At 54.0% G+C, this 12157-nt stretch overlaps 1 protein-coding gene across 2 annotated transcripts; it reads right to left on the bottom strand.

The window, feature by feature from the left end:
* Window positions 1-169: 169 nt before the first annotated feature.
* Window positions 170-7608, bottom strand: Mapk11 (mitogen-activated protein kinase 11). 2 transcript variants are annotated; one of them, XM_036208806.1, is made up of 12 exons: window positions 7288-7608; window positions 4396-4576; window positions 4166-4224; window positions 3962-4073; window positions 3838-3867; window positions 3706-3753; window positions 3502-3616; window positions 3089-3160; window positions 2817-2896; window positions 2092-2170; window positions 1844-2017; window positions 170-1454 (listed from the first exon to the last, which is right to left on the bottom strand). In XM_036208806.1, exons 1-12 carry the CDS (start codon window positions 7401-7403, stop codon window positions 1375-1377), a joined length of 1146 nt encoding a protein of 381 aa, XP_036064699.1. In that variant the 5' UTR covers window positions 7404-7608; the 3' UTR covers window positions 170-1374. The 2 variants fall into 2 exon arrangements, with proteins under 2 accessions (XP_036064699.1, XP_036064700.1); XM_036208807.1 differs by having other exon boundaries at window positions 4396-4525; window positions 7288-7607.
* Window positions 7609-12157: the final 4549 nt, after the last annotated feature.

Consider the following 12157-nt stretch of genomic DNA (forward strand, 5'->3'; position numbering starts at 1 on the left):
TTCTTGACCCCTCCAAGGAGCTGTGATGGTACCAGGAATGGCCACTGCTCTCACTAAATGATCGAGGGGTGCAAAGTCTGTGGGGCTGGCTAGGAGTGGACCAAGGCCAGGGATCCGCCCACCCCTCCAGGCAGCAGAAGCGATAGGGTCTGGAGCCGTCCACACCAAGAAGAGCAACAGGGAGAACCCTTTATTGTGCACACTTAGTGCAGGCACTTGACATCCAGAGCCCCCTGATCCCTGATAGCAGAAGTTCATCACCTCTTCGGGGAGGAGCCACACCACCATCGCGTCTTCAAACAGCGCCCTACCTCAAACGTCACTTGATCAGCTCCTCTCTGGGGAAAGGGGAGATGAGGGATGCTTCACAGACCACAGCACCCCAGACCAGCTGTAGAGGTACAAGGGGTAGGTGGAGGTAGAATGTGGACAGACATTTGTCAGCTTTGAATCAAGGTCCAGGAGCAAGAATGTCCAAGTTCATATTCATGGGTGCTGTCCACCTAGCATCTTTGAGATTAGACCCCACACACACACTTCATCAGCTTCCCAGCAGGCATTGTATCCTTGTGCCCCAGGATCCTGAAGCAGCTCCTACACCCTAGCAGGAAAGTCCTGGTTTTGGCTCAAAAGAATGGATCTTGGCACCTCTCCGAGCCTTAGTCTAGTTCACATCTGGGTCTCAAGACCCATTAGGTAATAGGGACTTGGGGAAGGGGAGGCAAGAGTGTCTTCATCTTAGGTGCTCTACCAGAAATGGCTGCTGACCTCTGGATGCTCACGGATTCATACACACCAGCACATGCCTGCATATGCTCTGATGTGTACACCGGGAACATACACTCGTGCCCATTTGTCCACATATCACAGGCAAACACAAAGCTGTAGCCTGCTTTTCTCATTAGATATCTGGTGATGGTCTCTGCCTGGCCACCCCCAGAGAAAACTCCACTCAGTTGGGTGGTGGGCACTAGCCCTGCCTCAGCTTTCAGCCACTCACTTCCAGGTTGAGCTGCTCCAAACCACTGTGACTCCCACCCCCTCAGAGTCTTCAGGGGCCACATCCCATTTGTCTTCCTCCCAATCCAGAGGCTTCAGAGCAGAAGAGATCCAGACAGGGACACATTCAGATCCCCCACAGAGGTCCCAAGGAGAACCTAGGTGGACCAAGGTAGGCCCAGAAACACTACTGCCTGGACTCCAACACATAATGGCAGGCATATGTACACATTCGTGCATTCATGTGTGTTATAGGTGTAGAGTTTTCTCAAGGCAAAGGGTCCCAGGTTAAGTGTCAGTGCTGCCTGAGAGGCACCTCTTGAGGAAATCTGGAAAGCTGAGGAAAGGGGGCAGGCTCAGGCCTCCCCTCAGGTCTCACTGCTCAATCTCATGGGTGCCGGGTAGCTGTAATGGCTCCAGGGGCTTGAAGCTAAGGACTTCCTGGTAAGTAAGCTCTGGGGGAATGAAAAAGGGGGGGGGAGGTGAGATTGTGCTGTTTCCTCCCCTCCCCGCCCACAACCCAGTTCCTCATCTGCATGTGTGGTATCTGCTTCCCAGCCCACATCTACCGCAGCCTAAGCTGAGAAACAGAGCCTGCCCCACATTGTCCTCCAAGTTTCTCACACACACACACACACACACACACACACACACACACACACACACCTTTCATGTCTCACTCTGAAGTACAGATATTCATGTGGTTTTTCCCTCCTAGGCCACTTGGGGGCAAGTTCTGGGGAGTTTCTTGCATGAAACATGTAAAATCTTGTTCTAAGAAAGTGCAGCCAACAGACTTCTTGGGCACTGCTCCCTCTCCCGTGCCTCCTTGCCCTATACTCACCCTTCCACTCCTCCAGTGTGCGCTCCTTGGCCTCAACACTTTCATCATAGGGTTCAGCCTCTGGCTCATCGTCAGGATCGTGGTACTGGCTGAAGTATGCATGCGCCAAGGCTTCAGCTGCACTGACCCTTTGGTCACTGTCTAGCACCAGCATCCTTCCAAGGAGGTCTACAGCTACAGGAATGAGGGTTAACACCACATCCGGTCCTGGATCTGAAGCCCAACCCATATCCAGTACCAGTCCTCACCCAGAGGGTTGGCTCCATGGAAGACACTGCTGAGGTCCTTCTGGGGCATGGGGGGCAGAGATTGGATGTATGTCCGGGCCTGAGGACACAGAAGAAGGGCTTGAAGGGCTAATTATCCTCCATTCTCATGACTCCAAACTGGGCAGAAGGCTTCAGGAGATGGCCCTGATGCATTCATTCCAATCTGCCTGGCAGGTGCCCCAGCAAGCCAGAGTCTTGCTCTCGAAGTCTGGGGGCTCCCTAGCTGGGTGGTGGTGACACATGCCTTTAATCCCAGCACTCAGGAGGCAGAGACAGGCAGATCCTTAAGTTCGAGGCCAGCTTGGTCTACAGAGCAAGTTCCAGGGCAGCCAGGGCTACACAGGGAGACCCTGTCTCCACAAACAAAACAAAAACATCCGGGGACTCCAGACCTCCACTTGGCTTTTGGTGATGTCTGCAGAAGCCAAATATTCAAAATGTTCTCTGCTCTCCCCTGCCTCTACTGTCTACAGCTGGAAGAGTTCTGTCAGTGCTGGTAGGCTATCTCCACTCTTGCCCCTACCTGGAGATGTCCTCCTGGCTCACCTGCTTCTCCCTGAAGGGTTGGGTTTCTAGTACAAGCTCTGTCCTGCTCTGTCCATGCCCCCCACGTGATGCCCATTTATCTGCATACCACCCCCTCCCCAACGTGACTGGCACTTGGTCAGAAGAACAAACAGATGGACGGATGGCCACTAACTTACATGCTCCGAGGATATCTTTGCCAGAACCTCAGGGCTGGGTGTGCCCACCACCTCCATGATTCGCTTCAGCTGGTCGATGTCTACCTAGCTCAGGAAACACCTGGTGGCCAGTCTGTCCAGCCCCAGCCCCTGGAACACTGGGGAGCTATGGATCAGGACAGGGTGCCCCACGTGACATGGCATAAGAAGTAAGACTTCGAAAAAGGGCTGGTGACCACCCCTACCTACCCTGTAGAATGGGACCCCAGCTTGACCCTGCTCCCCAAGGATACAGTCATTGCCTGGAAAGAGGGCCTTTCCTTGGAGAAGCTCAGCCATGATGCATCCCACAGACCAGATGTCCACTGTTGGGGGAGAATAAGGAGACTCTATCAGTTTGCCACCCCTAAATTCTTCCTGTGGCGCTGGGGAGAAGCCTGCCCAGTGACCCTCAGTCATATCCAGAACCAAAGAGACCAGTGGAGTTCTATCCCCTACCCTGAGGAGAAGTATGAGGACATCCACCAAGTTAGAAGCCTTTCTAAAGCCGTTCCCATCAGTTTCTCACTCAGAGCTCCAAAGCATGCTCTTCTCCCTTTCAGCCCTTCTTCCAACCCCCACTGATTTGTCACCTTCCCTACACATTGGTGTGAGCACTGCCTGCCCACCCTTCTAGGGCAAGGCCACTGTGGAGGGTGGACAGCACCTGTCTGGTTGTAGTGCATCCAGTTCAGCATGATCTCTGGCGCCCGGTACCAACGTGTGGCCACATATCCAGTCATTTCCTCATCAGCCTGGCGCGCTAGCCCGAAGTCCAGGATCTGGAGGACCACAGGCATTATGTAAGACACCTATCTATCTCTCTGAGCGCTCCCGATGTTCACACACCCCATCCCATCCCACCCCTTACCCTAAGCTCGCAGTCCTCATTCACTGCTACATTGCTGGGCTTCAGGTCCTGCAGGGTGGGGTGGGCAGGCGTGAGTGCCACGGCCATGAGTCAGAGTGACTGACCCTCACCCTCGCCCACAGCTGCACCTACCCGGTGGATGATGCCTGCCGAGTGGATATACTGCAGGGGAGGGCAGACCGGGTGAGCCCAGGCTCCAACCTGTTCTGCCCCAACCCAACGCGGTCGAGGGAACCCCTGAGCCCACACGTCCCACCTTCAGCCCACGCAGCAGCTGGTAGACGAGGAACTGAACATGCTCATCGCTCAGTGCCTGGCACTTGACGATGTTATTCAGGTCAGCGCCCATCAGGGTGGTCACCAGGTACCTGCAACAGGGTCAGGAGTTAGAACCGTGTCTCGCTCCCCGCCCCCCAACTAAGCTCCCAAGGCCACCGCCACGTCTGCCCAGGCCGCTCACACTTCGCTGAAATCCTCGATGCATGTGGCTGGCGTGAAGACGTCCAGAAGCCCTATGACCTGGGCAAGGAACCAAGGCAGGACCACAGCACAGCTGTAGGCAACGCCCCAATGGTTTGGGGCCCCACCCTTATGGGGGCGTGCCCCCTAGAGGCCCCTCCCCTCCCCGTTCGCTCCCGCCCCCACCGGGCAGTGTTGTTCAATCCCTACACCACTGGCTCGCCCTCTCACGTTCTCGTGCTTCAGGTGTTTGAGTAGGCGCAGCTCCCGGTAGGTCCTCCTCGCATGGATCAGGGATTGGAAAGGGCGAGACAGCTTCTTCACAGCCACCTTCTGGCGCAGACGCGTGTCGTAGGCCGAGCTGCAAGGTGGGCGAGTGAGGCGATGCGCGAGCGCCTGGCCTGAGTCCACCCTGCGCCGGAGTGCAGGAGAGCAAGCCTACGCTGTTGGCTCCAAGACCTAGGAGGCCTGTCCCTGCATGCTGTCTCCACGCCGCCATTCTTGGACCTCCCTTAGGAGACCCCCTTGAGTAGATTGAGCGTTCTCTGGCAGAGTTGGTTGTTTTTTTTTTTTTTCTTAATCTTTTCTTCTCTTGTGATTCTAGCCCAAACCTAAGACTCCACTCACAACGAGGCCGCTGCATGAGCTAAGAACATGTCCACGGGCACTCCCTCAGCAAGCAGCCCTCCTCCTTCCTTGCTGTGAACAAGGAAGGCTTACCCACAAAGCCATGAACACCCCACCCCCACGCCTCCACACATTAGATTGAGGAAAGGAGAGGTGTTTATTGCATCCTAATTTGTAATTGAAGCTGGACGTGGTGGTTCGTGCCTGTAATCCCAGCTCTTGGGGAGGTTGAAGCAAAAGAACTGAGATGAGTTCAAGGCTAGCTGATGAAACACTGTCTCATAAAAAAACAAACTAAAACCCACACACACAATTCATAACTGAACAACTGGATGGTAGGAAATGTTCATCCAGGGTGGGTTGGGTGCTCTCTGGCCCACTACCCAGAGACTGGAGGACCCTCCATCTCTGTACCCTTCTTCCTTCCTTCCTTCCTTCCTTCCTTCCTTCCTTCCTCCCTCCCTCCCTCCCTCCCTCCCTTCCTTCCTTCCTTCCTTCTTGTCTTTTTGGTTTTTGGAGACAGGGTTTTTTATGTAGCCCTGACTGTCCAGGAACTCACTCCATAGACCAGGCTGGCCTCAAAACTCATAGAGATCCGCCTGCCTCTGCCTCCTGAGTGCTGGGATTAAAGACCTGCACCACCACCACCCGGCTCCTCTTCACCCTTCTGTCCTTTGCTGGAACACCTCAGATGAACACATGAGAACATGCCCTCTTCTGTATTGGTGGGACCTGGACCAGCATGATCATGAGCTGTGGTCATAGGGCTTTTCCCCACATTCTGGTCCCACTGCCCTCAAGAATGGAGCAGCTATGAACCCACTGAAGGAGCCCAGCTGGCTAGTCTCTTCAACTCCAGGTGCACCCTTCCCTGCAGTGAATGGAGACAGGATACCACCCATCCCCACCAGGCAAGGGAAGGCAAGGATAAGACATGGTGGGTCTGGGATGCTCATGGGACTAGAGAGTCATGGAGGAAAGCTGGTTCCCTATGATAATCGGAACGTCGAAATAACTCCTGGGATGAGGTGTGACTGGAGTGGCCACTAGAGCCGCAGATCCTCCTGCTCCATTGCATCTGTACAAGGAGTTGGCATCCTATCCCCAACCTCAGTAGTGCAACTGAACAAACCCAGCATCACAGACCAGTGGAGACTGACCCAGGCCTCACTTGGGAAAGTTGGCTGCCCCCACCCCCAGTAACTCCTAGATGGTCAGCCTGCAGACGATTCCATCTGAGTCCATGTCCAAGCCCTCTGCAAGATGTCTGCCCCACCCTTCTCCCCACCCCACTCCAGAACTCCTACCCCTTCCCTCCCTCTAATTTATTATTGCATTATTTGTTTTTAAATGGGATTTTGTGTAACCTCCTCCTCCTCCTCCTCCTCTACTTGCTGGGCTCATGTGAGAATCCCAGACACAGCCTGTCTTATCTTTTTCTCTGTCCTCTCCTTGGATATTGGGGGGGGGGTATCTTGTCTCTATCACTGTGGAGGGGGTACACACTAAGAGAAACAAGAAGGAGATAAAGAACAAGTGTTATCAGAACAAGCTTATCCATCTCAGAGTGCTGGGATTACAGACTACAGACATGGGGTGCCATCCCATGGCCAAGCTCACTGTGGGCCCTGCAAAGTAGGACTGGTTTCCTCTATAGTACAGAATCTGTAAGATTTCATCAGCAGCCCTACCGTCAACAGGCAAATGACAGAATAAAATCCAAGATTTGAGCTTCAGCCCCCATTCCCAGTGCTGGGATGTGGGGCACATATCCGTGTCCACACCCTTGACCAGCCTGTCAACATGGACTATCTGCACCCATTCTCCAATCCCGGGTGCCTGGGAGCTAGCTGGTTTCAGCCAACCTATACTCTGCCCGGATCAAGACTCTAACCCTTGATCCTCAAGCCCTAGCTGTGGGGCTATATCCTGAGATCCTTTGTTGGGTAGACAAGGGTAGGGTGTAGACAGGAGGGTAGATGTCTGATTCTGCTCAAGCCGCTGTCTGAGACTCCTAAAATACTGGAGGAGGGGGTAGTAGGATCCACGGAAGAGTTTGGTGGCTTCCGAAGAGGAGAGGTCTCCCCACCGCGCTGGGAGCCCCCTTTTCAAACACTCAGGTCTGGGGGCATGTTAGACCCTCCAGCTATTTAGACTCTGCCCCAAATAACCCGGATGGCTGCTCCATTTAGCAGCCCCAGAGACTTGCTCTCCCGCCAGCTGTGACGCCGCGGGATTCGGCCTTACTGGGAGAAACTAGGGATCAGAGATGGGGGGGGGGACGACGTTTCGAGGACCCCCTTCCCTGCCAATGAGTGGAATCTAGTAGGAAAAGTTTCCTCCGTGTCCCCTCCCCCCCCATTCAATCTTCGGAAGCGTGCCGGCCGGGGGCGGAGGCAGGGCGAGGCCCCTCCCCACGCCGGGAACCCCACGTCGCGCTGGAGGGTCGCGCACACTTTCCCGCCCAGCTCCCACCAGATCCTTGCCGGCCCCTACCAGACCGAGCCGTAGGCGCCGGAGCCCACCGGCCGTAGGCCCTGCAGCCGCTGCGGCACCTCCCATACTGTTTTGTTCAGCTCCTGCCGGTGGAATCCCGCGCGCGGACCCGACATATCCGCAGCGGCAGCTGGAGCGAGCGCCCCGGAGCCCCGCGCAGCGCCCGGCCCGCGCCCCACGCCCAGCAGGCGTGAGCACCGCTGAGCAAAGCGGGGTGGGGGGTGGGGGGCTGCGGCGCAGCAGGGCGGGGCGGAGGGGCGGGGCCGAGGCCCGGCGGATTTCCCCAGCCTAGCGGCTAGGGGCGGGGAAGCCGGAGGGAGGTGGAAAGGGGATGGGGGGGGGGGTCCCGGAGACAGACGTGCAGCTTCCTGCCCCCGGGAGACGGCGACGAAGGAGAAAGCCGTCTCCCTCCCGTGGGGATGACTAGCAGACTCTTGCTTGTATTTCCCACCTTCACCTCCTGCACGCGGCGCGCTCCCCCTGCCCTTCCCCGGGTCCCAGCTCTGATTCCGTCCTCAGAAACGAGGGGAAATTGTTAAAAGCGAGCTAGAGCACATGGTGAGGATACTTGCAGAACAAAAAAACACTAGCCGTGTAAAAACTAAAGGCTCTGGGTGAAAACCAGCGCCACGGCGCTAACCCAGGGCCCCACCGCAGGAGGAGCGTTGTGGCCTGGGCGAGGAGGACGCCTCTGCTTGGCATTAGTGGTTCACCTTCTAGTAGACTTACCTTGGTGACAAAGCCTTCAGGGGACGTTATCCACCCTGCATCTTGCCCTAACCTGGGTCTAGAAGGAGCTCCTGGAAGAGGTGAGCTCCCGGCGGCCAGTCAGGACCAGGGACAGCAGCAGCACCATGGTTGGGGCCACAAAGTTTGGTCCCCAAATGAATCCTTTTTGGTGTTGGGTATTTTTCCTTTATATGAAGCACCCACCTCACCGACATCCTCGAAACGCACCCAGCTCTAACTTTCTCAGGCCACTAGCACGAGGTGGCCCAGCTGGTCTGCCACCCAGGCAGATCCAGTTCAGTTTGTCACCAAGTATAGAAAGCTCCGTTTTCCTGGTGTCCAAGGTGAATGGACACTCTCATGTGCAGTAAGGTACCACCAGTACGTGTCACTCTAAGACAGCGGTTCTCAACATGTGAATCTTGACCGCGACCATCAAAAAACACAGATACTTATATTATGGTTCATAACAGTAGCAAAATTACAGCTATGAAGTAGCAATGAAAATAATTTTATGTGTTGGGGGTCACTGTAACATGAGGAACTCTATTTTTTTAAGATTTATTTAATATGTATACAGTGTTCTGCCTGCATGTATCACTGCAGGCACAAAATCTCATTGCAGATGGTTGTGAGCCACCATGTGGTTGCTGGGACTTGAACTCAGGACCTCTGGAAGAGCAGCAGGTGCTCTTAACCTCTGAGCCATCTCTCCAGCCTGAGGAACTCTATGAAAGGGTCACAGCATTAGGAAGGTTGAAAACCGCTACTTTCAGCCCTACTTCAATTCACATTTAAAAGTGAACATGGAGCCAGGTGTCATGGTGCATACCTTTGATCCTAGCACTCAGGAGGCAGAGGCAGGTGGATCTCTGGGAGTTCAAGGCCAGCTTGATCTACATTTGTGAGTTCCAAAACAGCCAGAGCTATATAATAGAGACTCTCTCTCTCTCTCTCTCTCTCTCTCTCTCTCACACACACACACACACACACACACACACACACACACACCAACCTTGTCCCCCCAATAAAGAAAGTGAACATGGACCTTGTGTGGTAGCTTCCATCTGTAATTCAAATGCCCAGGAAGCTGAAAATGGAGGACCACAGCAAGTTCAAGGCCTTCTGGGCCACGTAGTGAATTCGAAGCAACCTGAACTACAGAATGAGATCCTGTCTTCAAGGCAGAAGAGAAAGAAAAACCAGGTATGGTGGCACACATCTGTAACCCTAGCACTCGGGAGAGAGAGGCAAGTGGGTCTTTGTGAATGCAAGCCCACCCTGGTCTGCAGAGCAAGTTCCAGGCAACACAGCAAAACCTTGTCTCGAAAAATAAATAATATAAAACAAATAGTAATATAATGTAAAATATAAATTAAAAATTGTCAACAAAGCTGGGCAGTGGCGGCGGCTAATGCCTTTAATTCCAGCACTCGGGAAGCAGAGGCAGGTGGATCTCTGTGAGTTTGAGGCCAGCCTGATTTACAGAACGAGTTCCAGCCAGGACTACACAGAGAACCCCTGTGAAGAAACACAGCAAAATAAAACAAATCGTCAACTAAACTAAAATAAACCAATCAAGTACCAGGCACTAGAAGTATCTACCGTGGTCCTGAGATAGTCTGGGATACACTAAGCTCCAAGCCTCAGTCTCTAGCACCTCACAAGACTTTGCCTAAGCCCCAGGCCATCCTTGGTAGCAGCTCCCCACTCCCCACCCCCACCCCCCTCCCCCGGGAACCATTCTCAATATCCTGGAGCCTAGCCAGAGAACCTGAGGGTGGACCCAGCCCCCACTGCTCAGGACAATAAAGCTCCGAGAGCACCTTTCCCGGGGAGGGGTGGGGTGGGGTGTTGAGGTTTTGTGCGAAGCTAACGCAGCTTCAGCTAAAGGCAGAGGAGGGGGAAACGGAGCCAGGGTGATGGTGGGGGGTTGGGAACCTTGCCTACACAGTGGCCAGGGGGGAGGGTAGTGGCCTTTGTCTGTACAGCAGCAGGGCAGGGTAGGGCCAGGCAGTTACCAGGGTAACCTGCCTTGCCTCCTCCACATTCCCAAGGATGCCCAATTTGGCTCAACTGGAAAGGGGGAAAGGGGGCAGGATGAAGGCTTAGGACGATAGTAGCCACCTACTCAGGAGGGCCTCGGACCAATTTTCCTGACTGCTTCCACCCGCACCCCCACCCCCACCCAAGTCCAGGTGGTCAGAGCTGACAACTGTTAGCCAGGGGTTAGACTGAGCCAGGCTTAGCTCTCACACAGTGGTGATTCTCATCCTCAGCAAACTGCTCTGGACACCCCTTTCCACCTGTTGTGCCCACCCCACGGTACCAGGTGCCTTCTGAGGACTGTATGGGATCGGGATCAAACGCTACAGGGAGTGGCCACCTATGTTTAAGTTGGTAGTGCATGCTAGAGGTCCCCCTGAAGGATAGCCCTGAAGTGGGTATAAGGTAGCCTTGCAATAGAGGGCAGGTGTGTGTGTGTGTGTGTGTGTGTGTGTGTGTGTTGGGGGGCTGCAACATAAAAAGTCCAGGACCCTGTCTCCATCCTCTGCCATGATTTAGTGTCACCCCTAAATATCAACCCCATCTTCTATTGCCTGCTATGTTCAAGCCCCTTTTCAATTAGACAGTTCCCCAGTGGTTAGCTTGCCCACTCAGATCCCACAGATTCTGCCAGTGGTCAGAATGCACTTTGTGAAATTCATCTGGAAGAAGGAACTGATTTAGGGGAAGGTTGGACAGGTTGTCTACCACTGCCCCTTCTCCTCCTGTCTCTAGTACAATGGAAAGGAAGTGGTCATAGAGGAAAGCTAGAGGTCATCCCTGGGTTTGTTGGTGATGCTGCTTCAACTCAAGCTTGGTCTCATGCCCTTATCCACCCCTAAGCACTCCAACACAGAGGCCAAGGTTTTACCCTTTGCTGGTTCCCAGTGCAGGACAAGCCCCCGAATCAATGCACACTTGCCTACCCTTGAAGGAGCATGAGGAATAAGGAGGATACACCCTGCCTGGAACCTGCTGGGACTGCCAACCACCCCCAAGCTTAGTAGTGTGTATGCTTCTGTCCAGTGAGAAGATGGTCTTTAGGTATTGGTGAAATTATTAAGGCCATTCCACGTAGTTAAAAGGGACGTTTATTTTGTAGGGTAACTTACAAATCAAGGGATAGGTAGGTTGTAGGGGTCTGGCAAAGGTATGGCACAGTCCGGCGGTGTTCTCTGGAGAACTCTGCTAAGTCTACCTCCAGCGTCCAGGGTCCAGGCACCAAGAGAGCCCTCGCATCTGGATCCTGGGTCTTCAGCGTCCTCTCTCAGCTCCGCCTTGTAGTCATGACCATTATCGAAGCCTCAATGGGGGTTGGAACCTCCAGGCCAAGGCTGGAATGGCTACCCCCTACCTTTAGGGGTCCATTCTGGAAGCCAGATCTCAAGGTTTCCAGTTTTTATCTCAGCTCTGCATTCCAAAACATGACCCCGTTACCCCTGCTGACTTAGTGATACTTAGTTCAGATTCCCTGGCTAGTCATCTCTGCGGGAGAGCCTTGTATTGAATCACAGTAGAAGCATCACTTGGGGTGGGGGTGGGGGGGAATATTGACTGTTGGTTTGCACTCCTTCCCGGGAGAGACAGCTCCCCAATCAGGACTCCCCAGACATAGAATGTGACAGTGCATTCTGGGAATAGTTCAGAATGGGATCCATGGGCAGAATTTGAATCCAGCCAAAATCACACTGGACCACTTCACTTCCTATTATGGAACACTGACTTGAGTAGGTATCTGGAGAGGATGGGAGGCTCCCCAAGGGCAGACCCACTTGTCTAGCTTGCGGCTAGGTTCTCTGTCTCCTACAGTGCCCATAGCAGAAGTGATTGTGGAGCTGGGTGTGGTGGCACACACCTTCAATCTCAGAGACAGAGGCAGGCAGAACTGAGTTCAAAGCCACTTCTGGGCTACAAAGCAAGTTCCAGGCTAGCCAGGGTTACACATTGATACCCTTTCAAAAAAACAAAACACGCCTTTAATCCCAGCACTTGGGAGGCAGAGGCAGGCGGATCTTTATGAGTTCAAGGCCAGCCTGGTCTACAAAGCAAGATCCAGGAAAGGCACAAAGCTACTCAGAGAAACCCTGTCTCGAAA

This window comes from Onychomys torridus, chromosome 16 (genome assembly GCF_903995425.1).
Source record: "Onychomys torridus chromosome 16, mOncTor1.1, whole genome shotgun sequence".
Taxonomy (NCBI): Eukaryota; Metazoa; Chordata; class Mammalia; order Rodentia; family Cricetidae; genus Onychomys; species Onychomys torridus.

Excerpts from the sequence above, each read along its gene's own strand:
- Mapk11 (XM_036208806.1), bottom strand. The coding sequence starts at position 7,403 with ATGTCGGGTCCGCGCGCGGGATTCCACCGGCAGGAGCTGAACAAAACA. Across the intron at positions 4,225-4,395 it reads AACACCTGAAGCACGAGAAC|GTCATAGGGCTTCTGGACGT; the intron begins GTGAGAGGGCGA and ends TTCCTTGCCCAG. Across the intron at positions 3,754-3,837 it reads CGGCAGGCATCATCCACCGG|GACCTGAAGCCCAGCAATGT; the intron begins GTAGGTGCAGCT and ends CCCACCCTGCAG.